Consider the following 26,844-nt stretch of genomic DNA (forward strand, 5'->3'; position numbering starts at 1 on the left):
GCCTCAGGCCGGTGTCGGGCAGCAGCGACACCGGCGCGAGTAATCTAGCACTGCGCTGACCAACCCGCATGCCCAGCGTGGTCAGTACTGGGCAAAACTTTGTATGGACGGCAAAAACAATGTTTGGAAGTCCCTACAAAAGGCTTATGTGCTGCAGTGGACGTCCATCGGCTGATATGATGATGATGATGATGAATCTTCATCACCCATAACATAGATACGCCTTCTTTAGGGCTAGACAGCGATTTGTGTAGGTATTCAGTCCAATGTAAAAATATTTATATATTTATCCAGCGGAACGACAAGCCTGGCGGTTGCTATAAAAATATAAAAACACACAATTACATCACGTAGTACCACGCACGAGCGCACCATTTTTTTTATGAGATTATTTCCGAGGAAAAACAAATTACTGGTTGTCACACACAACATGGCTGATATGATAGACAGCCCCTGTGGCCAAGTGGCACGTCGATTCTTTTTCTACGATCGCAAACGCTTCGAAAAGTAGAAAAATGTATGGGAATGACAAAACTTGATCACGTGACCTGTCGCTAGCAAAGGTCATTCCCATATGATAGACAGGTCCTGTACTAGGCTTCCCATCTCTTTCATTCTGAATTGAATGACGGCCTCCGTGGCGCAGTGGTATGCGCGGTGGATTTACAAGACGGAGGTCCTGGGTTCGATCCCCGGCTGGGCAGATTGAGATTTTCTTAATTTGTCCAGGTCTGGCTGGTAGCAGGCTTTGGCGGTGGCTAGTTACCACCCTACCGGCAAAGACGTACCGCCAAGCGATTTAGCGTTCCGGTACGATGCCGTGTAGAAACCGAAAGGGGTGTGGGTGTGGGCAAGGGCTAACTTGTAAAGATTAAAAAAAAGAGTTGGCTGCTATAGCGTAATTATGTTCTTAGGGATGTTCTTATTAGGTACTCGGCATTTCTATTTGACAGAGTTTCGGATTCGTCTCTAATTATACCCATAGATAGAGAGTGAGAGAACAATTTGAAACTCCAACTATCAAGTTAAAATAAGAAAAGCGCTGCTTTGCATTTTAAATATACAAAAATGCACTACCTGCTATTGTAGGTTGTATAGCTTGACACAGGACTACCTTAACAGAGTACCTTATAATCCAAAACCAGGCAGTTATTATAAAACTGAGTAAAACCAAATAAACATATGTACACGGACAAAGCTGCAGGCGTCTACTAGCGCAACAAAAGATAAGTAGTGCATCAACTGCGACATAAATATTTGCCAACTAAAAGAAAAATAACAAGCGTGATTTTTCATAACACCACCATTCGGTAAGGTGTCGACTACACGGACGACAGTGTCGCAGCGTATCAATCTTGCTATCGCTAAGTGAAAATCGTGATATTGATAATGTCTGCTACCGTGACTTTGCAACTCAGAAAAAGGGGGTGCATTTCTGGACCGTTTACTAATGGTGACGTATTTTGCAATGAATTTTCGATACTTAGTTTAACACTGTATTCAAAAGCTTAACCAAAATATCTTTGAATCTCATGTACCTACTATACTACTACTGTACTATTTCAAATAAAGACTTGCTTCTGGTCCGTTTTTATTTTAGATGCAGCTTATAATCAAGATCCAGACATCAGAATTTGTATATAATTAAAAAAGAACAATACAGATAATGTAAAAATAAGAAAGGAAAATAACTATTTATTATCTCGAAATTTAAGTAATTTTCAGTAAATCGACAGCTAGTAAATGTATACATATTAAGTAATGAAACTTTTACCATAATTTTGTTCTATTAAAGTTAATAGTTTGAATTTTCCAGAGAAACTAATATTTATTAAAACCGTTACAAGTTTCTCACCAAGTAAGTTAGTACGACAAGTTGTATTGTTTTTGCTTGATGACGTTACGCTTGGGATTTATCAGCAAATGAGTAATTATTAAAATTAATCATTATTCTACATTTTTTATAAGAAAGTAATTTCTACAAATTTAGAAAGTAATTTCTTCAAATATTTACTGCATTAATCGGTAATATTACAGATCAGTAAACAAGCCGCGATAACCCGCACCAAGTGGATATGACCTATGCCTTCGATTCAGAGGGCGTAGGTTTGAATCTGTTAAGGGCATGCATTTCGAACTTCTCAGTTATGTGCATTTTGACAAATGAAATATCATTTGCGTCAAACGCTTAAGAAAAAACATCATGAGGATACCTACATAAAGCAGAATTTTCTTAATGATCTACGTGTGTAAAGTCTACTAATCCGCATTAGACTAGCCTGGTGGACTATTAGCCGGTCATTCTTAGAGGAGACTTGTGCTCAACAGTGAGTTAAGTCATCATCATCATCATATCAGCCGATGATAGGCCTTTTATAAGGACTTCCAAACATCACGATACTGAGCCACTGGCTCAGTAAGTTAAGTATGGCTTACTTATGCTGATGATGACAAACAAAACGCAACCACAATATCGCTCGTGTACCCAACACTTTACACATACGGGGACAAAACTTTAGAAAGAAAATGCTCTAGTACACAATGGGATGGACATAAATAAACTACGGTGCAAAACGAAAGCGACAGAACTTGACTTTTATATCTAAAGAATATTTTCTTACGACTCCATTCAATTCCACAAGCGGACGAGAATATTTTATATTGTCCAGACTTTTAATGTTTACGAGTCAGGTACAAATAGAAGAGGTTTTATAAGTGTTGCTCAGTTTATTATACAACTATTCAGATTAAAATTTGTATTGAACATTTTATAAAGTGTTTTTTAACAATTTCAATATTGTAATGTATCTCATTAAGCACACGTGCCGTAATGTATATAAAACCTTCATCATCCGTCTAAAAACGAACGGTACTAATTTAAACCTTAGCAAAAAGTTCTTATGTCAGAAAAGTGCTCAGCATTTTATGAATAAAATTAACTTTGTGAGATAAAATATAATAAATAAACATTTAATTCTTTCATTTCAATAATTTTGTCAATAACACAATTTGTTTAGGGTTCCGGTATGATGTCGTGTAGAAACCTAAAAGAGTATGGATTTCATCCTACTCCTAAAAAGTTAGCCCGCTTCTATCTTAGATTGCATCATCACTTACCATCAGGTGAGATAGTTAAGGGCTAACTTGTAGAAAATAAAAAAAAAAACTTAAAAACAGGATTATTAGCAGGAGAATTTCTCGCGTTTCCGTTTAGGGAAAGAGTTTCTCGTCTTTTTCTATAGCATTTGTAAAAAGAACCGTGGAAATGGAAAATACACCTTCGCTGAAGCTAGTGACAAAAATGAATAGGGCGTAGTAGTGAGTGCAACTAAAGCACTCGACTAAATGAGTGTGCACTGGATACGGGGAAATTGGGTCGCGGTCGCTCTTAATGGTTATGAATAATAATATTTTTTATCAAAGTATCAAAATACTTGGACTTGCTCACGAGATTACCGCCATGTTAAATGTTGAGCCAAGTTCCGATAATAGTTTATTTAATCTAGTAATGGCTATTGCAAACATTTTAAATAGTGTTTTTTATTATATTATTATATTTTTATATTTATTTATTTTATATCTCAATACCAAATTTTAGCTAATACGGTTCAGTAGTCAAGGCGTGAAAGAGTAACAAACATTCATATCATTAAAATCATCAGTTTTCGAAAATCTTGGGAAACCATGGATTTTTCGGGATAAAAAGTAGCCTATGAGTTAATCCAGAGTAAAATCTATTTCTATTCCAAATTTCAGCCAAATCGTTAAAGAGTAACAAACATCCAAACATACATCCAAACATCCATACAAACTTTCGCGTTTATAATAATAGTAGGATTGTTAAAAACAAAAAAAAATGGACAAATAAATAAATGAGAGTAAAAATTTTTTGTACTAATAAAATCGTTTGTCCTGATTGGCTATCAAACCCTGCAAAAGTAAATACATTTTGTTACATTACGTATAAATTACGAATTACAGATTTAGACGGCCTCTCTGCAGTCATATTCACTAATCATATTTCATTATTAACAACGTAATAAAATAAACATCTAATAAATTGATATATGTCATCTAGTGTGATATTCACGAAATATTGTTTACGTTACATAAAATATTTATGTTACATAAAATCTCAATTTCGTATATTAAGTCAACTAACATACGTCAAACTTAGTCAATTATCCTGCTGGGGTAATACTTTGGTTATTAACAGAGAGGTCATTGGTTCGATTCCCAGCTCGGATCAATTAACAAAAACTAAAAGTTTAAAAGTAAGCCTTTTAAACTTTTCCTAAGTAAACCTGCTTCCATCTTCAGCAGGTGATATCAATTAAATTAATTTGATTCATAGCTTTATTTTAATGGTATTTAATTAATTCATTGAGTCATGAAAAATATAACATCAATAATAAAAATTATTTCCCACTAATCGAAACGAAATTCCAGTTTTTGGAAAAAAATTGGATATTTGAGGATTTTAACCCTTGAAACTTACTAAGGCCGAAAGTCGATACTCTATAAGTAACAGCTACCGTTCTTACCTAGGTATAGTAGGACCATAGGCTGACGAACTTTCAACTTTCCTAAAATGAGGAATGTCTGACTATCGCAGGCCATCAGTCTATAAGTTTGATGACCTCTCTGGCGCAGTTGGTAGTGCTGGTTCTCAACAAAGAGGTCCTGATTTCGATACCCATCTCAGCTCACTTTAGGATTCCATAATTCCTAAGTTGGTCTGATCTGGTGGTAGGAGTTGGCCGAGGCTAGTTACCACCCGATCGGCAAAGATATACCGCTAAGCGTACCAGTACTATGCCGTGTAGAAAGTGTACACATAGAATAAACCTCTTCCAAGTAAGACAGCTTCCATCTTAGACTGCAGCGTCCTCTAACATCCGGTAACACCGCAGACACTTGTAATTGAATAAAAAAAAAAGTATAAACTGTAACTATATAATGATTTATTTATTTTGCTAACATCCGCGAAAAGTCGACGAATCCATGCGACAACGTCATCCAGGACCGACAAAATACTCTCTACGTACGTTTCACCCCGAAACCGGAGCATCCTCAAATGCTCCGGTTTCGGGGTGGTGGGTTCGTCGACTTTGCGCGGATGATAGCAAAATAAATAAATCATTATATAATCATGATGAACTTCCGCAAAGTAACGCCTGCTTCTATCCAATATTTAAACAGTAACTGTTGTAAAACTGTGTAGTTAATGTAAAAGAACATTAATGTAGACACTAAGGGGAAAGGTATTGAGATTGTGTTTGAAGCGTATTCGTTGAAGAAAAGAACATTATTGTACACATTATGGGAAAAGGTTTTAAAACTGCGTATTCGTTGAAGAATCAATACATACCGAATACATTAAAACATAACCATATAGTGCTAACCATAAAAACCAGGCAATAATGTAGCATGGACGGTCCGTTTAATCCACACAGTGTTTCGGCTGGCGGATTTCAATCAGCTTATACGGAACGATTCAAAGGGGCGATATGTTACGTTTGTTATTTTTTTTTTCTCTTTTATTATTTCACAAGCTTTTGCCTTGTTACTTTGTCTCTAACTAAAGAAAAATTAAATTCTTTATAGCTTGGCAAATTCGTTAATGACACTGCCATGATATGCGGGCGAACTGGGTAAAGGACTGCGCGGGTGTGAAGTCGTGCGCGCGGGGCATCGCCACCCCGCAGCCCGCGCTTCCCATCGGGAGTGTTACGAATGAATTTACCAAGCTAATGTTATCGCCGCGTTTGCCGCTTTTAAATTTACATGTTGCTAATAAATAGTGTAGGAAATGGTTGTCTGTGACAGATATGACGTCGCTCGATCTAGTGTCGGCTTCAGTGTGCTCGTGGCGTTCGAGCCGTCCACATCTCTTGTTGTGTAATTCTTAATGGGTTACTTGGGATAGGCGGGGAGAGTGACTTGAGTGGAAAAGGGGAGTGTTTGATATCAGTCAAAGGATCCTTTAACCCTACACACATCGTTCACAAGTACGTGACTCCACTCAAGGTCATTCTCTGCCATTCTAGGCTCTTTTTTGGTTACAGTTTGATTTGCTAAGTAAATTATCCTGACAAGTGTTGTGAATCATAACCTTTGTTCGACATTAGTTTTCTTATATTTGTAATCACTTTTTAGTCTTATAATACTATAGTAAATTACTATGTTTTTTGTAATATTTTCAACATTTAATAAATAATAATGAAACGTAAAGGTATGTGAGGGTAAACACAGAACAAGGATCTTAACAACGCCGAGTTACACAGCCACATTGTTATGCTAATTAACCTTGTTCACAGAAAGTTAATTTTAAGAAACGTAACATCTTGGTAGAAAATTGTCTAACAATCATCTTTCCATTCCATGTAAATAATAAATATTTAATGAATAAATCTGTAGAAGTCAATTCTGTACATGAAATATATTTCCAAAATAACTATCAGGGGGTGATTAGTGATCGATACCCGATCAGTAAAATTAGCAAAATGCAATCAGTAAAATTTTTGTCTGTCTGTCTGTATGTTCGTTATAGAAACAAAAACTACTCGACGAATTTTAACGAATTGGTTATTCTTCTTCATAAGGGCTGGTTATAGTATACTTTTTAACACACTGACGTTCAATAGGAGCAGAGCAGTGAAGAGAAATGTTGGGAAAACGAAAGAAGTTACTCCATTTTTACAGCGATACTACAGTAAGGGCTGGATCAAAAAGGCCTAAGGGCGGACGAAGTCGCGGGCGTCCGCTAGTAATAAATATAACCGGTGCTGAAGTACGCACCTGAAGTTTGTAGCTATTGAGAAAATGAAATGGCTAAGGTATCCAATGTTTTTGACTTCTTGCTTGAATGTAGAAAAACTCAGAATTGGTCTGAACTCTCAGTGACAGAATACCAATTTTGTGACAGAATTATTACCGTTTCTTTCCTTCCTTTTCTCTCTTGCATGTAAACGCTCCTTTGCACTGGATTTTACACTTTGGTAAGATTAAGTTCTTAAGTAACCCACACTTAATTTTTAAGTAACCCCCTTAATTGAAAGCATCACCACCAGTAAAAAACATTTAAAAATTAGAGCCTCAATAGCTCAACGGTAAAAGTAATCGGACTCGTCACTGAAGGGTGGTGGTTCGATCCTCGCCCCGTTGGTCTATTGTCGTACCTACGGAGGGTCACTGTAATCTATACTAATATTATAAAGCTGAAGAGTATGTTTGTTTGTTTGCTGAACGCGCTAATCTCTGGAACTACTGGTCCGATTTAAAAAATTCTTTCAGTGTTAGATAGCTCATTTATCAAGGAAGGCTATAGGCTGTATTTTATCCCCGTATTTCTACGGGAACGGTAACCACGAGGGTGAAACCGCGGAGGCGTCTACTAGTATTATTGGTCATATTTAAAATATATCTAAGGCAAATATTTTTTTTTAATCCTTCAGCAGAGTTCAAGTTTCTTAACTATGCCCGTAAAGGCCAAAGGTTTCTACTTAATATAAAGTAGAAGCAGTAGAAATGAATTGAATAACCTAACTATTACAAAGTAGGTGCGGAAGTACGATACTCGGTGTTAAAATTAAACTTTTTACAGCTTTCCCAATGTAATGGTTGCAATATCCGAGTGCGAGATAAAGAGCATTTACGCTTTCATTTTCAGTGTTGCCAGTGTGAAATAATTAGTTAACTTTTTAATTCATTACAGAGAACCGTTTTTAATTTTCTTTTTTTTTTCAATAAACTTTGCAGGTGCAAGTGCAATAAATTGCAAAGTTGTATTATAATTGCTTTTAATTTTCAAAAAGGCAAATGTAAAAATTAAATCAGTACCTACTGTTTTGTTATTGAAACTTTCCAACCAACCCAGTCAGTTAGTGCACTTTTGGGTTATATTTTAGGTTAGAGTTAGTCAGATTTTAAAATATTGAGTTTCTTCTTCTTTCAAGAACTTTTTATTTTAATAGCCTGGATTTTAAAAGTGGCTTGTGTAACACCTGCGTGCCTCGCAGAGCATGTAAAATCGTTGATTCTAATAGTTCTTACATAGCAAGCAAAAATAGCAACAGCGTGGTGGGCATAAGCTCCAAATTCGTCAACTTTATAAAACCCAGCTTTTTGTCATATTAAATGAGATGCTCGTAGGTATGTCTAACTATCGTAGGCTCTCAGTCTATATTATTATTTTTTATTCTTTACAAGTTATCCTTGACTGTAATCTCACCTGATGGTAAGTGAAAATGATGATCTTAGATGGAAGCGGGCTAACTTGTTAGGATTAGGATCGAAATCCACACCCCTTTCGGTTTCTACAGGGCATCGTAGTACCAGAATGCTAAATCTAAACGTCTTTACCGGTAGGGTGATAACTAGCCACAGCCAAAGCCTCCCACCAGCCTGACCAGGACCAATAAAGAAAACCTTGATCGGCTCAGCCGGGGATCGTACCTAGGACATCAGTCTTGTAAATCTACCGCGCATACCTGCGCCACAGAGGCCAAATTAATAAATTAGAAATAAATTTAAGTACATTTGTATGTATGTCAGCTGACCTAAAAACTGTGTTATAAGGGAAAATTTAATTGAGCCGTGATAGCCCAGTGGATATGACCTCTGCCTCCGATTTCGGAGGGTGTGGTTTCAAATCCGGTCCGGGGCATGCACCTCTAACTTTTCAGTTGTGTGCATTTTAAGAAATTAAATATCACGTGTCTCAATCGGTGAAGGAAGGAAAACATCGTGAGGAAACCTGCATACCAGACAATTTCTAAATTCTCTGCGTGTGTGAAGTCTGCCAATCCGCATTGGGCCAGCGTGGTGGACTATTGGCCTAACCCCTTTCATTCTGAGAGGAGTCAGCTCGACTCGAGCTCAGCAGTGAGCCGAATATGGGTTGATAACGAACGAAGGGAAAATTCACAGAGCCGAATTGAAAAACGCGTTGTGTACGAGTTGACTACTTTATTACAAAGTTACTCGGCTGGAGGAAGTGAGCTGAGTGAATTTAGGTTACGGGAGGCGTAAAGCTGTGGGCTTGCGACAGACATAAACACTTTAATCTAATATATCTACTTTGAACTTATATTATAAATGCGAAAGTTTGTCTGGAGGTTTGTTATTCATCTTTACTAATCTATACTTCTATACTAATATTATAAAGCTGAAGAGTTTGTTTGTTTGTTTGATTGAACGCGCTAATCTCAGAAACTACTGGTCCTATATGAAAAATACTTTATAGTGATAGATAGCCTATTTATTGAGGAATATAAGCTATATTTTATTTTCAAAATAAATTAAGGATCCTTCCTGAAACTCCAATATATATACAATTACACTAATATTATAAAGGCGAAAGTTTGTGTGTAAGTAAGTGTATGTTTGTTCCTCCTTTACGCTGCGCCTACAGAAGCGATTTGGCTGAAATTTAAAATAAAAGTAGATTTCACTCTGGATTACCACATTGGTTACTTTTCATCCCGGAAAAATCCATAGTTTCCGTGCCATTTTTGAAAAACTGAATTCCACGCGGATAAAGTCGCAGGCGTCCGCTAGTTTAAGTTATAAAGGCGAATCTAATCAGTGGCACTATTCTGTTAGGAGGGTTTCATAACACGAAATGCCGACTTTCGAATTGGTTGGAGAGGAAATTTTCGAAAATCCATATAAATATAACTTTGTGATTATACGGATTTTTTCAAAACTATAATCCAGTTTATTTTTATAAATAATTAGCAGATGTATCTTCCGATTGATCCATTTAATAAAATTATTATTTAAGGGACATCCTATATAGTGTACTCGTATACCTATATTGTTTTTTTGTTTATTTTTTTTTTCTTAACTTTAACTAGGCTTACAGGAAATCCTAATTTGCTTTAGCACTTTATTATAATTAAATTAATTCTATTTGTCAAAATTATATTTACCTAAATATGTATACATTTAAACATTAATCATCGTCATCATCATCATCATCATCATCATCATCATCATCATCCATCATATTATCAGCCGAAGGACGTCCACTGCAGGACATAGGTCTTTTGTAAGTACTTCCAAACATTAATACTCATCATCATCATCATCATCATCATCCATCATATTATCAGCCGATGGACGTCCACTGCAGGACATAGGTCTTTTGTAAGTACATCCAAACATTGATACTACTTACTTTATCAAATGAACCATTCAGCAATCCAAATCCAATTATATTTAGTGATATTTCGTAACTCACTTTTTGGTATAATGTTACCAAACTGAAAATTCCATGAATTAAACAGTAACAGATACTTAATATGCCAGGACCACAAAGACTCGTCGGGTTCTGCGAATAGCAAAATCAGTCAGAGTTCCGAAATTCAACAGAAAAATTCGGAATCATTTCAGAACATGGCGAAAGTTGAATTTTGGAAAAATCGTAGCAAGTACGATCGTCTTTCGTCATGGTGATTTTATGTAAAAATGGAGAAACAATCGTCCAGTGTGGAACACAAAGTAACCGTTCTGAAAATGACGGACTGTTATTTGGCGGTGGAAATTTTGTTTTTCCTAGCTTTTCTTTCTACGAAAAGCTTGCAGGATGTCGGTATAAACGATCTCTGCTGCTCTACATAAAGATGTTACTCTTTTGACGAACTGCCTGCCGAATTTGGTAATTAACATACGAGAAATTAGGAGGCTTCGGCCGTGGCTAGTTACCACCCTCTACATTAACACATATCACCAAGCGATTTAGCGTTCCGGTACTATGTCGTGTAAAAACCAAAACAGATTTTCATCCTACTCCTAACAAGTTAGTCCACTTCCATCTTAGATTGCATTATCACTTACCATCAGGTGAGATAGTAGTCAAGGGCTAACTTGTAAAAAATAAAAAAAAGAGTTACTTTTAACTCTTGATTCGATTCATTAGAGTATTTTATATATTTTTTACATTAACTGCATGGCCTATTCAATATTTTGGTTTTTAATAATTATCATCCAATTAAAATAAACATCAAATCAATTGACAAAATGTCATCTACCTACTGACGGTAGGTGGTATCTACCAATAAGCACCGGATGATATTTGTTACATAGATTCTCAATTTAGTATATGTCAACCGAGAGCCGTGATAATGACCCCTGTCTCCGATTCTGGAGGGTCTAGGTTCCACATAGAAATAATCCCCAATTCTTAAAAAAACTTGCTACAGGCGAATGTAACATCGACGAGTATAAAATAGCGGAATCACACCTCTGGTGAGATCGCATTCAAGATATAACTATTCAACGAATAAGAAAAGCAACACTGAGTGGTTTATATTCGTACCTATTTCCACGTAATCCTTATTCTCAAGCTCTTCAGAAGCTAGTGTAGTGTACTCGGCTAAGTTTGCTTAGGACCGCCACACTTTCGCCTACCCCAGTTTAGAGTTTGTTTCTCCAGTTATTGTGTGCTACTGCTTCATAGGTACAGTAGTTAACCTTTTCAGCTACAGGTCAAGAGGCCATGGGTTCAATTAGGTTTTCTATTTTCTGAGAAATAGAAAACCTAATTGAACCCATGGCCTCTTGACCTGTAGCTGAACAGCAGTGTGGCATTGGAAAATTCTTTACAAGTTAGTCCTTACTACAATCTCACCTGATGGTAAGTGATGATGCCATCTAAGATAGAAGCCGGCTAACTTGTTAGAAATAGGATGAAAATCCAAAGCCCTTTCGGTTTCTACACGCAATCGTACCGAAACGCCAAATCGCTTAGCGGTACGTCTTTGCCGGTAGGGTAACTAGCCTCGGTCAAAGTCTCCAGCCAGATCTGGACCAATTAAGAAAACCACAATCAAAATTTTACTCAATTGTGTTTGGAGGCAAAAATAAGCAAGCAAATATTTCACATTTAAATGAAAAAGAAGAAAAATTAGAACGCAAGTTATGATGGAAAAATATACGCGTAATATTTAGCCTCATAACCACTTTCTATTCATAACATTAGCACATTCACGTGGGAGATATGAGAATCATTCAGTCATACGTTAATACTGAACTGTTCCAAACTGGAACACTGAACATGGGATCGTTAAAATATTGCGTAGATATTCAAATAACAGAGCGGCTAAATCCATAGCTATCATAGAATTGAGATGTGAATCAAAAACTTCGGTATATCTTTTAACGAAAATTTAGTAAAGAAGGAAGGGATTCTTGTTAGCCAAAATGAATATAATTTTGGCTCTTCTCAGGAGATTCTTAGTAGTCAATACAAACTGTGATACTTGAATTTTTAAATCTGAAGGTTGATCAAACATATTTGAATTGATTTAATTTAAGATTAATACCAATTAAGGTAACTTGATAACAGAAACATAGATTAAAATGATATTTTAAACTAAAAAAAAAGCTTAATAAAAATCGTAAAATCGTCTTATTAATAAAAGTTACACAAACTAAAATTTGGGTCACGTCATCGCTTAATAAAAGTCACCCTAAAATAAGTAGTATCTTTCATGTTCAAATTCAAATATTTTTTTCATTTATTTTCAAGAATTGATCTTCACAAAATATATTTAATTCTTTGATTATTATAGAAAATTAAGTTGTCATTCCCAAGTAATACTTAGACTGGATTGTAGTTAGTGTAAAATTACTTTCTCATCGAAATTTTCAATTGCATATAAAGTAGTCATTTAACAATTCATTGTTCCATCCTGTCTATAATAAATATAACGCTTAACTCTCTTGGTTAAAATAGGTTATGAATAATTCAGATATGAAATTGCAATTTGTTGTTGTTGCCTACGCCACGGTCTTCGGACATTAATGGATGACTGGCAATGTAAGACATCAATGAGTTGCCGATATATCAGCAATTACATTTTGATGATCGATTTTTTCTTATAGATTACATGCGGAAAAGTTGTTAGAATATATTTCCTCACCATAGCAAACAGATTTATGGAAAAAATTCTTCTCCCGAAACAATTCATCTAGTGAAGTTGGAAAATCAGACTTGTGCAAGGTTCGTATAAATAATAACTTGTCTATTGAATAAGAATGTTTCATCATCGTCATCATTATTAACAGCCTATGGATGTCCACTGCTGGACATAGGCCTCTTGCATGGACTTCCTAACAAAAGGGTCTCGAGCCGCCAGCATCCAGCGGCTCCCTGCAAGTCGCTCGATGTCCTCGGTTCACTTAGTGGGGGGTAAACTAACACTGCGCTTTCCGGCGCGGGGTCGCCATTCCAGCACCCTGAGAAAAATGTTTACATCCCTTATATTTGTAGTTGACAATACACGGTAATGATCTATGTCGTAGTTGGGTAAACAGTTATGCCTTGTACAGCCTTGTTTACTTAAATTGTAAAAAATAAATTAAACATCATATATGATAAAACTCAAAAATGACACACACTCAAAATCATACAGCTTAGATCCAAAATATAAAATGCACAGAATTATGTTTTAGTACTTTTGTAATATTTATTTCGTTTAGTACAGAGTAAAATAATAAAAGATTTTGCAGTAGTTTAGTCTAGGCATGTTTAATACGTATTAACTGTGAAACAACAAAGAGCTAATGAATAATAGTGTAAAAAATCAAGTAGTAGTACCATAGGTACAATATAATGTCGTTGAGTGGTATTTAAAAAAAAAGTTTTAAAGTCAAGCTTTCCAGCAATTGATATTTACTCGTAGTATCCTCTTGAATATTATAGTGGTATTTCTAAATAGAAGAAGAAGAAGAAGAAGAAGAAATATACTTTATTGTACATTAAAAACAAAAATAAACAATAACTTATAATAACACTTAGAAACTAATGTACAAATGGCGGTCTTATCGCTAAAGAGCGATCTCTTCCAGACAACCACTGTGGAAGAGAAAAAAAAAACGTAAGCACCGATTCGGGTATACGCACACAAAAAATAATAAAGTAATTTCGAAGTATGTGAGGGAAAATGTTTTTTTTTTCAATGATACCTTCGTTGCTCTGAGCATCAAATCAAAACCGTTATCCCCTGTTAAGCACACAATTGCATTTTATTTGAATCAGCAAACGGAATACTGATTTGGTGCCTGCCACTAGATGATAACGATAATATGACGTCATAACACCAATGCTGAGAAAATCGGGAATAAAACGTCTTTGTAGAAATGATCCGAGTAATTCTAAATTGGATAACGGAATCATTAGGTTTTATGAAGACACGCAATCTTAATATTATTATATAATTTTCACGGAATGCTTCATAATGTTACGGTGATAAGAAAATTTTTGTATGAAAATGAAGAATTCCATTTCATTTTATTAACATTCTTTCCTAAATTATTATGAAATGATAAGGAAAACGGCCCAAAAAGAACATCCAGGCTATATACTGATCTCGATTCACTTTTTTAATTACATTGAAGGCACATGAGGCCTATACATCCGAATTCCGATAGACAAGCACAGAGTGTTGCTCAGTTTTTTTTTTTATAAAAAAAATATTTGCAATATCTTTTAAATATGGCCAATATTCCCATTCATTCTTTCAGTCTTTCCCCTCCCAAGGTGTGGAAATTTCCTCTTTTGAGCGCCTCATTGTTCATGACCTAGTAACACATCTAACAGTATTTAACAGCTTTGTCTAATAGTAAAAAATCGTTGCTAGTGTGTTTCCCGCCCATATCCCGCGCACTCTTCATCTTTACGACTCGCTGACTGATATACATACAGATACACATAATAAATACATGTAACAAGTTATAACTAACACACGGTCCAGTCACACAAGCTCACCTCTCTACTTTAAAATGAATTTCAAAGTCTTAATATATATATATTTATTTAAATATTTTTTACAAGTTAGCCCTTGACTACAATCTCACCTGGTAGTAAGTGATGATGCAGTCCAAGATGGAAGCGGACTAACTTGTTAGGAGGAGGATGAAAATTCACACCCCTTTTCGGTTTCTACACGACATCGTACAGGAACGCTAAATTGCTTGGCGGTACGTCTTTGTCGGTAGGGTGGTAACTAGCCACGGCTGAAGCCTCCCACCAACCAAAGTAGTTTTCAAAGTAGGTTTTGTTTTTAAGCTTTCATTATTAGTAAAACGCTTTCAAAACTTTACATTGTAATTAGTTGGCCTACTGACGATATCTGTATAGTATAGGAGAGGTCGCAAAATCTACCCGAATGCCCTTTCGTGCTATTGTCATTAACAACTGTAACAATCGTACAGTAAAACAGTAGTGGGAATACGAAACTAGTGCAAATTAGGGGCCCGATAACAGAAAACGCTAGAACTGGGTCATACACATTAGAATAATGGAACAGATGTTTCGGTTGTGTGCAAACAATACTATTTGACAATGGATAATAATAATTGATTGATTGAATGGTGAAATAAATTGGATGCAGTACGTTAGTTATTGAACCAGTTTGTGAGAACTGTTCGTATAAATTAGGTGATGAATAATAATGTTTACATATTACTAAATTAAAAGTATATTTTTAATGTATTCTTATACCCACGGTAGGATGAAAAATACTTTACGACATGTTATATACCTACAAAGTACTACAAAGGCACAAAAAGTCATTAAAGCCAGTCAAGTAATTTTGGAAGAGAAGCCAGTTTGAACCACAAACACACGAGATTTTTATTTGATAGATATGGTCCAAAATAGTATAAAAAAAAGATTCCGACGAATTGATAACCTTATATAAAATAGCCTTATATAATATTAACTTTTTTTATAAATTTTAATAGCGTTATGTATTATAATTTGTATTTTATTAACATTGTTAAAAACTAAAAAAGGGCAAATAAATAAATGAGAGTAAATTAACTTGACTAAATATCTAATACATAAAACACCACAGATAATTTTTAAGCTTAAAAACGGCTGATTTAAAAAAAATTTATGACTTTTTAAATGCATTTGCAGCATAACTCATAAAGTAATGTACTGAATCAAACTAAAAACATAGAGTAGTTCGGTCCTTATAAGCAGAAAATTAAATTTAATTATTAAGCAAACAGAGATTTTTCAACCGTTTAATGTTTCACAATGTTCTTGTTGCGAAAATTTGCATATATTAACAACAAAACTTACACAGTCTCTTATACTGTAATGATTTACAAATTTTATGGCGATTTCATAATAGCCTCTTCAACGCTCGTTAAGGGCATAAAACGTATTTTGGCTTTGTTCAGTAAGCTTTATCGCTACATTGTTTTAAAACAAAGCTTTATCAAACTCGAGCATCTAAATCTGCATTTTAAGCTCGCAACTTGGAAATTTATTGTAATATTCATTGTTTGTCTATTCAAATTTACCGGAATCAAAAATAGTGCAGCTTGGAACATTCTGTTATTGTATTTTCAGTTTGTTGCATGTTTTTAACAGCCAGACATAGCGACTCTGTCTGCGAGAAAATCTGTTTTTGATGCAATTCGATGTGAAATATTTATTGGCGCTCTTTGGCAATAAAATCGACCAGCTGGCCTCAATCTATTAAGTTTGTCGAATAAAAACATTGAAAAAATGTCGTCTTCTCTAATCTAATGTATGATATCCATCAATAAGCACCGGATGACATTTGTTACATAGAATCTGAATTTCGAATCTGAGGTTCAACCAACTTGTCAGTGGTGTGCTTTGTAAGAAATAAATTATCACGTGTCTCAAAGGGTGAAGGAAAACACCGTGAAGAAATAAAATAAAATAAATAATAAAAATAGTTTATTTCAGTAACATCAATCGAATAACAAATAAAAAAGGCTAGAGTCTTCTTTTAAGAGTTGTACACTCCTGTGACAGAAGGCTCCGCCTGAAACCTGCATACCAGAGAATTTTCCTAAATCTCTAGGTGTGTGAAGTCTGCCAATCCACATTGGGCCAGTGTGGACAAAAGCCTAACTCCTCTCATCCTGAGAGGAGACCCGTGCTGAATAGTGAGCCGTATATAGGTTGTAAATGATGATGGTGATACTTAGTACAGGACGTTGTCTCTAATATTAGTTACTAGCTGACGCCGCTTTATAATTTAAACGCCTTATAATATTAGTAGAGATCTATACTAATATTATAAAGCTGAAAAGTTTGTTTGTTTGTTTGATTGAACGCGCTAATGTCAGGAACTACTGGTCCGATTTGAGAAATTCTTTCAGTGGTTGATAGCTCATTTATTGAGGAAGGCTATAGGCTATAGATTATCCCCATATTTCTACGGGAATGGGAACCACGCGGGTAAAACAGCTCAGTCAGCTAGTAATAATATAAGTTTAGAATTATAGATAGATAATTTGATTCCACTCAAAAACCCAATCAATAAGTAAGTATTTGTACTATCATAAGTATGTCTTCCCACCCTCCGCCTCCATAATTACAATACAAATTCTCGTTGCGAAACAACAATAAAGTATAATTTTCAACGTAGTTTAAGTTTAAGTCTTCGTAAAGTCCTTAATACATTCCAAAATAGGAAAGGGTAGAGCATTTAGGTCAAGGAACCAACAAATTCAAGTTAATCGGACTAATTACTTTCTAACGGCCTTTAATCTTTCTAATTTCAGTGCAAAGTGGATTCGAAGAGGGTCCGAAATACTCTCAGCTTTTGATACTTTAAATCCAAATCTCGTAAATTTTTGGAATCTCTCAAAATGTTTAATGCTTGGTAATTTTGTTCTCAGTATACTGTGTCTATCTCACTCATCATGTAGTTAGTAGATCAATTATGGATCCTGAAATCCCGCTTTCAAGTCCCGATTACAACTAACAATTAAAAATGTTGTTTTTCATCCTATATCCAGACCTATAAATTATAATAGTTTTAGACCGCTCTAAAACTTTAAGCTTTGTATATTTTTTTTAACATAATCAGCTTTAGCTTGTCTTCTAACCAGGATTTGCATGAAGGTATGTTAAGATTTATATTCACGTCTATCATACGTTAATTCATCCTACTAATATTATAAACGCGAAAGTTTGTATGGATGTTAGATGTTTGTTTGGATGTTTGTTACTCTTTAACGCCGCTACTACTACAGCGGTTTGACTGAAATTTAAAATGGAAATAGATTATTATCTGGATTAACACATACTTTTTATCCCGAAAAAAAACATGGTTTCTCGAGACCTGCGAAAATTAATGATTTTGATGATATGAATGTTTGTTTAATCTGTCATGCCTCGTCTACTGAACTGAATTAGCTGAAATTTGGTATTGAGGCACACATAGGCTACTTTTGATCCCGGAAAATCTATGGTTCCTGAGGGATTTGTGAAATACTAACTTTCACGCGGGCGAAGTCGCGGGCGTCCGTTAAATTAAAAAAAAAACAGGTAATATTCTCAGCTTAGTGTTGGAAAGTTGATGGTGTTAGTCCCTTTGTCTCGGAAAGTACTTACGTCGTTTTTACGTCATTTCCATCTGATAGTGGTCGTTATTGAATTAACATTTTCACACTAAGCCCGCCAAACAACATTGAAGCAGCGTGGTGGGTCTTAGCTCCGTATCCCCTCTCCTGAGGGATACCTGACTTTGTAATGACCGTTCAAATAGCTTATTTTATGTAATACGATAATGATGACATACAAAACATCACAAAATATTAAATGTTTTTCAACCGTGTACAAAACGACGTACGTAAAATAAAACGCGCGTGGGAGAAAAATTTTAATAACGTTGAAACATTTTTTTAATAAAAATACCTACACTTTTTTATCTTGAAAGCCTATGACACTCAAAGCGGGGTTATTACTGACCTTCACTTTTATCTTTAAAGATAAACGGTTCACCCTCGTGACACGTCATTATTCTCCGAGATTTTATGGATTTCATTAAATCGAACGATTACCTTCTTGTAAGATTGAGCACGTACAATAGAAACAAAGATATTGAAAATAAACGAAGCTGTTGCTTGGACATCGCTACTTGGTGATAAGGCCACCTATAGTTCTACTTACGATACAAATTATGATTTAACAACCTAATCTTCAGCTCACTTACATTCGGGGACCCAAGGTGTCCAATAGAAAGAAAGAAAAGAAAGAAAGAAAAAAGCTTTATTAGTGAATTATGCCACACAACATAATTTGTACAATAGCGACCCCACACCGGAAAGCGCTTTTTATTCTGATTGTGTAAGTGCCGTAGGCTACTTGTGGGACCTCAGCGACGTCACCGAGGGGTTTGGGCGAGCGCAGAAGCATCGCCTGATAGATGGGCGGAACGACTCTCTAAGGGCGTCTCCTCTGAGACTCGGACCTCGGCTTAGAGGGCCGTTCGGGAAGGATGTTTTGGCCTGAGTGTATCAGTCCGGGCGCCCCCGAGATCGTGAGTTAAAAAACCCACGTCTGGGTGATGTCAGATAACGGGGCCTCATCTTCGCCGGCGAAGACGCTGTGTAGCTTATGTTAGTGTAGTCTGGGAAGCATTGTCGTTCGTTATGTCATCGTCAGGCTCGTAAAGGGCGGTTTTTAGGCGTCTAGATCTACAATCAGCGTTGGTATCGGGGATGTAGCTGCAAGCCTCAACCACTTGTTAGTTGGGGTGGGTGGCGGCTCTCTCAAAATAAGTTTTCAAGAGCTGTTTCATATATTGGGCTATTGTGGGGAGATCTAGGTCTCTATGTAGGTCGTTATTGCGCACAAACCACGGAGCGCCCGTGGCCTGACGCATGAATCGGTTCTGAAGGACCTGAAGGGGTTTTAGAGTCGCCTTTGGGCGAAGGGTAAACACTACACTAGCGTAGGTCATTATTGGAGAGCAGTGTTGGTCTCTTACCCCTCTTTCTTACCCCCAAGCGGTATATCAAGAGGGTAGTACTGGATGCTGGCGGCTCGAAACCGTGGTATTTTAGAAGTCTATGCAAGAGGTAGTCCAGCAGTGGACATCTATTGGCTGTTATTGATGATAACGATGATGATTCAGCTGTGAGCACGAGTCTCCTGTCAGAATGAGAGCGGTAAGGGTAAAAGTCCACCACGCTGAAACAATGCAAATAAATAACCCCCTCTCATTCTGATAGGAGATCTGGGCTCAACAATGAGCCAAATATAGGTTTTAATGATCATAATGATGATCTTTAGATTCATCCACTAGCAGCTATTAAACAAACACACTATCCCCAAATTTAAATATCCCTTTATTTCGCACCAACATCTCCATTTGTTTGCAAAATAATGATGAATTATTAAGCCGAATCTCCTCGAATATGTAGGAACATGAGTAATCATATTGTGAAGATACGTCCATCCATCACGGAAGGAGATGTGTCATAGTCGGACACTCCTCGGCCGTGATTGGGCGGAGTCAATGATTAATTGTCGTATGAGCTTCTTACGTGTCGTCGTATTGACTGATCACTTGTAGCGAATATGGATTGCAGTCACTACACCGCTGAATTTGCATTTACATGTATATTGCGTAAGATATATATGAAAAGTCGGCTTCAAAGTATTGCGATCTTATAAGAGGCGCTTGATAAGAGTCCATACAGATCGATTCCCGCTGGGTTCATCATCACCATCATCATCATTATCAGCCGATGGACGTCCACGGCTGGACATAGGCCTCTTGCATGGATTTCCAAACAAAACGGCATCGAGCCGCCAGCATCCAGCGGCTCCCTGCAACCCGCTTGATATCCTCGGTCCACCTAGTGGTGGGTCACCCAACATTGCGCTTTCCGGTGCGGTGTCGCCATTCCAGCACCTTGGGACCCCAACGTCCATCGTTTCTTCGAACTATGTGTCCTGCACATTGACACTTCAGCTTCGCGACTTGCTGAGCTACGTCAGTGACTTTGGTTCGTCTGAGGATCGCCTCATTTCTGATTCGATCACGCAGAGAAACCCCAAGCATAGCTCGCTCCATCGCCCGCTGAGTGACTTTGAGCCTTCCAATAAGGCCCATAGTTAGTTAAGTATGGTCCACTGGGTTACCTTTCAACAATCCATAGACACATATTCATTATTGTAATAAATATGTATGTATGGCTCACTACTGAGCTGGTTAGGCTAATAGTCAACTATGTTGTCCCAATGCAGGTTGGCAGACTTCACACACGCAAAAAATTAAGAACATTCTCTGGTATGGAGGTTTCGTTTCGGTTCGTAGCTAACCAGAATCTAACCAGATGGTAAGTGATGATGCAATCTAAGATGGAAGCGGGCTAACTTGTTAGGCGTAGGATAAAAATCCACACCCATTTCGTTCGTCATTTGTACACGACAGCGTACCAGAAAGCTAAATCTTGGCGGTACGTCTTTGACGGTAGGTGGTAACTAGTATTACCGTTTCTACTACTATAAAATAAGCTGAAAGAAATCTCAGGTACAAAATACCAGTAAGTAGTTATTTCGCTTTGACTCCATCTGAAATACAAATCTAATTCTTTGGAGTTTGTGCCTGAAATCCATTCTAACTCACAAATCCAGTTTACAAAGTCTCAAATTTAAATTGCATGAGAAGTGCTCATACTACGAAGTTACAGAAACTATGTGTGACCTAGTATTGCATGTGTAACAAACCAAACACAAAATTTAAGATACGAGAACTGCTTGGTTAGTTTTGTGTAGCATTTTTTAACCTTTTTAATAAAATACTATTTTAAAATATAATTCTTGCCTCAATTGTTGAATTTTTTAACATTAATTGTATTTTTTTATTGTGGTGTTAGTAAGTACCTATATGAAGGCCAATACACAAAAACCATCAATAAAAATTGTAAGAGACTATCAAAAAAATAAATAATTAGGAGTCCAGAGCACTAACTACTAAATATACTGTATTATAGAGAGCGTCAGCGAGATTTAGTAAATTCAGATGAGTGAGAAACTCATACTTAATCTATTTTACTAATCTCGGTCTCGTTGGTGCAGGTTTCTCTAATTTTTTTCAGGATAAGATGTAGCCTCCTCTATCTTCCAGAAAAGAAAAGTCCCGTTAAAATCAGTTTAGCCGTTTCAAAGATTAGCCCGGACAAACAGAAAGACAGACAGACAGATAGACAGACAAAATTTTCGAAAAAGCTAATTTTTGGTTGTATCATGTAAATAACTATTAAGAAAACACAGTTATCTTGACATCACAGACATACATTTCAATTTTATTTATACGTATTGTTAACACAATATTGATTTCTTACTATAAATGTTACAAAACTATGTTAGTACTGGTTAGTGCAAAATTATTATAATACATATTAGTGTTTATATAAGCGAAAAAGTTTCAATTTCAGGGAAAAACACTTTCACATTTTTCAACTTCGTCTCTCACTTTGTTGCAATAGTCGGAATCTACCCACAGCGGACAGTTCTGAAAAGAGATTTTTTTTTAAACTATAAATATATTAACAGTGTTTAGGATGTTTTTATTAGGGGGCGATGGGCGAATTGCGGATGCCGGTTAAATACGGACTATCATGTATCTCCTCTATCTCTATTTAAAGAAGCCAATTTTGATGGCCTCCGAAACGCAGTGGTATGCGCGGTGATTTACAAGGCGGAGGTCCTGGGTTCAATCCCCGGCTGGACCGATTGAGGTTGTCTTATTTGGTCCTGGTCTGGCTGGTGGGAGGCTTCGGCCGTGGCTACCGGCAAAGCCGTAACTCTAAGCGATTTAGCGTCCCGCTACGATGTCGTATAGAAACCGAAAGGGGTGTGGATTTTCATCCTCCTCCAAAAAAGTTAGCCCGCTTCCACTTCACACAGGTGAGATTATGGTAAAGGGCTAACTTGTAAAGAATTTAAAAAAAAATTAAAATCTTACCACCACAGTAAAGGCACGTAAACAATTAGCAATTTTCTTAGCATCGCACATCCCAGGTGGCCCGTAAACAGACATATCGTCCACTAAACACTTTTCTTTAACTATCTCCAAGATGTCAGTGTTGTTTTCATAGTCCACTGCTAAAGTCGCCTCTAGTAATGTTTTATCTATAGTTCCATTTGATAGCAGAAATCCACTATTTTCTCCAACACAAGTCTCGAAAACACACTGAAAAGAATTAAACAATGCTTTACAAGAATGATTACCTAGCACGTGTTTTTAGCAGTTGATTACTAAATTCACATCAATATTTTAATAATTTATAGGTGACCGAACATTTTTGATACGTTCCACATTTGATTGAATGAACTGAAATTGATGATGTCGAAATTAACATCATTTATAAAATAACAATACCCGTTTGAAACTGGTTTAATGACAAATAAATAAGGCATAATCAAGATAAGGACAAGTACATTATAAAATAAACAATTCCCAACAAGAAGTATTATCATTATATACATTTCAAAAAATATGATAAACTGTGCTAAAAACTATTATAAACAATTTGTTATAAACTAGTAGCTAGCAATAAGCTTACGGAGTGAGGCTCAGGATATGAAGCCTCAGCACATTTCCACATCATGGCAGCCTTCTCTTCAGTAATATTGAATCGACAACAGCCTGAGTTTAACTGAAATAAATAAATGAAATGCTAAAATTCACACTGGAAATAAAGCAGTTTACGTACTTACAAGAAAAAGATGAGTAATACTGCAAGGTGGTTGTAGGCGAGTTCTTTCGACATGGTTTTCCAGACCTTGTAATATATGCTATTTTTTAGGGTTACGTACACAACAAGAAAATAGAGTCAAGGCCCTCTCTGACAGTTAATGCCTATTTATGGACACAGAAGTACTACTATGTTGAATTTTGTCATGTATTTCCATGTACTGTACTGTGTATACTTTATATCAGCTAAGTAGCGATTGCAATTTAATCTTTTATCATCATCATCATCATATCAGCCGATGGACATCCATTGCAGGACACAGGCCTTTTATAGGGACTTCCAAACATCGCGATCCTGAACCGCCTGCGAAACCCGGCGACTCGCTTGATGTCGTCAGTCCTGCTGGTGACGGGTCAACCAACACTGCGCTTTCTAATGTCCCTCGCCTGGGTCGTCCATCGGCTCTACAACTTTGCAACTTGTTTAAGTAACTGGGTGACTTTAGTTCTGCTGCGGATCTCCTCATTTCTGATTTGATCGGGCAGAAATATTCCGAGTGTAGCTCGTTCCATCACCCGTTTAGTGTCTGAGCCTTCTTAATTTCCTTAGATCTATATCTATATAAATATTGTCAAACAATCATATAAATAAAATATTCCAGACAGAGTTTAGTGAGGTTTAGTAAAAGTTTATATTTTTGGAAAATACCTTATGTAATTTACTTTTTATGATACTTACCACTGCAGTCTCAAGACAGCGCCGTACGTCAAGGTCAGTTTTGACCTGAAAAATGGAGAATTAAAATATAAAGAGCACAAATCAAAACAGAGAAAGTACAAGATGATCCCGGCGAAGATAAATTAAATTAAAGCCCCTTAAGACTTGAGTGTGTGACGAAATTCAGATATATTAACAGATTTTCGTATACTACACATAAACCGAAATAATAGATTTGGAAGCCGAATTTAACTGCGAATCAATTTAATAAACTTAGTTTATTAAAATTGATCCGCAGCTAAATAAAATAGCTTGCGTTCATTAAAGAACAGAAAATAGTAAAGAATGTGCTAATATAATGGATTGAAATATTGCTGTAAGAGCCAGACGTACTTCATTTTAGAAAGGCTGAATGTTTGAAAAATAAGACAGTTTACTGATGTTGATACAGCTAGGCTTGTTTATTTTGCATCCTTTCACAGCGTAATGTCTTACGGTATTTTATTGTGGGGCAAGGCGGCCGATATACAATCTATATTTGTACTTCAAAAAAGAGCAATTCGAGCAATATATCAATTAAAATCACGCGAGTCCCTTCTTCAAAAGTTTAAAGAAATAGGTATACTAACAGTAGCCTGTCAATATATATATAACAGTATAGTATATGTAAGACAAAATATTAATTTGTACAAACGAAAAGGAGATTTAAACCCACGTCTTACTAGACACGGGCATAAGTTGGTTATTTCTGCATATCGTCTCCAAAGAGTAAAAAAATCTTTTGTAGGTTTGGGTGTACTCTTCTATAATAAGATCCCCAAGACTGTGATGGACCTGCCAATGCATAGCTTTAAGCAATGTGTTAAAAACATTTACTTAGTCGAGGGTACTACAGCATTGATGAGTTCCTTAATGATAAAGATGCTTGGAGGCCGTTGGATCAGCTTCCACCTTCACACAGGAAGTAAAACTATAAGAAATGTAAACAGTAATTGTTATCAATTGTAAATTATAATACTGTATGACTTTTTCAAAAGAGCAACTGTTGAGTTTCTTGCCGGTATCTTCTCAGCAGAACCTGCCTTCCGAACCGGTGGTAGAATCTTTACAAATAGTCAACTGACGTGTCAAAAGTGCTTGTAAACTGAGCCTACTTGAAATAAATGATTTTTTGATTTGAGAGCTCATGCTCCTTAAGTAAGTACGTTTGCCAATTATGGAGTTTGTACTGTGGTGAATTTGGAATATAGCAGATTTCAAGAGACCTTTTTTATTGTGTTGAAATCCTCATGGATACCACCGCACCGGAAGCAGGGAAGCGCAGAGGTTATGTCGGACTTTTACTGTCTAAAATCCCACAGTGATTCATCTCTTCACCTTGTCGCCACGGGTACTTCAACTCTACCTACTTCAGCTCATCCGTTGAGCTGCCCATCTCAAGCACTCAGCCAGTGTGTGTAACCTAACCCCTTTCATTCTGAGATGAGACTCAACATGTGATCAATAGTGAGCTGAGCTGAATATGGGTCATAATGATGATGATGATGATGATGATGATGATGATGATGATGATGATGATGATGATGATGATAAAGCAATAAAATTTCTTACCAACACAACCACACCGACCAACAACACGACAGCGCGATACATTGTAACTGAAATGTAAATGAATAACTTCATTTAAAAAAATTCGCAACAGCTTTTTATACAAAACATTACAAATTAGAGATTCATCTTCGTGTGCAGGAGGCGGAAAATTGCACCATCAAATGGATTTAAACGTATAAAAATGTGATAATTTATTGATTTTATACTCATTTATAATTTTCCGGTAATAACGACATAACTACTAAACAATTACTGACAAAATATATTTCATTTAAATAGATCTTACACACTACAGTTGTATACATATTCAGGGCAACCTCAATAGGGTCATCTTTGTGAAAATATATTACCTAAAACCTAAAGAAAAATTTTGCAGGCAGGCAAAACTCAGATCTAATGCCTCGATTTCATTTCTATGACAGCTAAGCGAAACCTCGTTCGTTAACATCGCGGCCAATCTCGCGTTGAGATTAACCATGGATGCAGGAGATTATAATACACAAATCGGAGGTGCACTCTCTATTCACAGAGCACTATGAAGCTCATAGTAGATCAGAACTGCAGGACAGAGTTTGAGATTTTTCTAGTTAGTCTGAAAGAAGTCCCTGGACCCTGGACCTCATAGTCAGTAGCTAAACCTGCCAACCACGGGAATAATGAGGTAGTCGCAATACATTATTTAGTCAATCGACCCAAAGAGAAAGAGCTTGTTCAGCAAAGAACACACTACAACAGTTAAATGTAAAACATCCTTCTTAGCTTAATGGACCGCCACTAATTCTGTACAATAATTAACCCAAGTTCTATTAACCGTGAACACTTACTAAGGATTACAAGTGTCCAAGATAACATTTAGAGTCGTAAAACGAGCCCTAAAACTAAACTCATCTGGGATTAGTTTCGCGAAGGATTAAAACGTGTGGTCAGATACTTAATAGTACCTTGACAAATCTAATTTCCTTTTGGCTATAATACAAATTAGTAATTACCATGAATAAATACTAATTTTCCAAGATGATA

The 26,844-nt window shown here is 36.3% G+C and overlaps 1 protein-coding gene across 1 annotated transcript; it reads right to left on the reverse strand.

Moving 5' to 3' along the window:
- Positions 1-22,074: 22,074 nt before the first annotated feature.
- Positions 22,075-25,888, reverse strand: LOC112052717 (uncharacterized). The gene is made up of 5 exons (XM_024091898.1): positions 25,825-25,888; positions 24,235-24,279; positions 23,365-23,457; positions 22,764-22,991; positions 22,075-22,310 (listed from the first exon to the last, which is right to left on the reverse strand). The coding sequence occupies exons 1-5, from the start codon at positions 25,864-25,866 to the stop codon at positions 22,230-22,232; spliced, it is 489 nt and encodes a 162-aa protein (XP_023947666.1). The 5' UTR covers positions 25,867-25,888; the 3' UTR covers positions 22,075-22,229.
- Between the last annotated feature and the right edge of the window lie 956 nt (positions 25,889-26,844).

The sequence above is a fragment of the Bicyclus anynana genome, chromosome 9 (assembly GCF_947172395.1).
Source record: "Bicyclus anynana chromosome 9, ilBicAnyn1.1, whole genome shotgun sequence".
Taxonomy (NCBI): domain Eukaryota; kingdom Metazoa; phylum Arthropoda; class Insecta; order Lepidoptera; family Nymphalidae; genus Bicyclus; species Bicyclus anynana.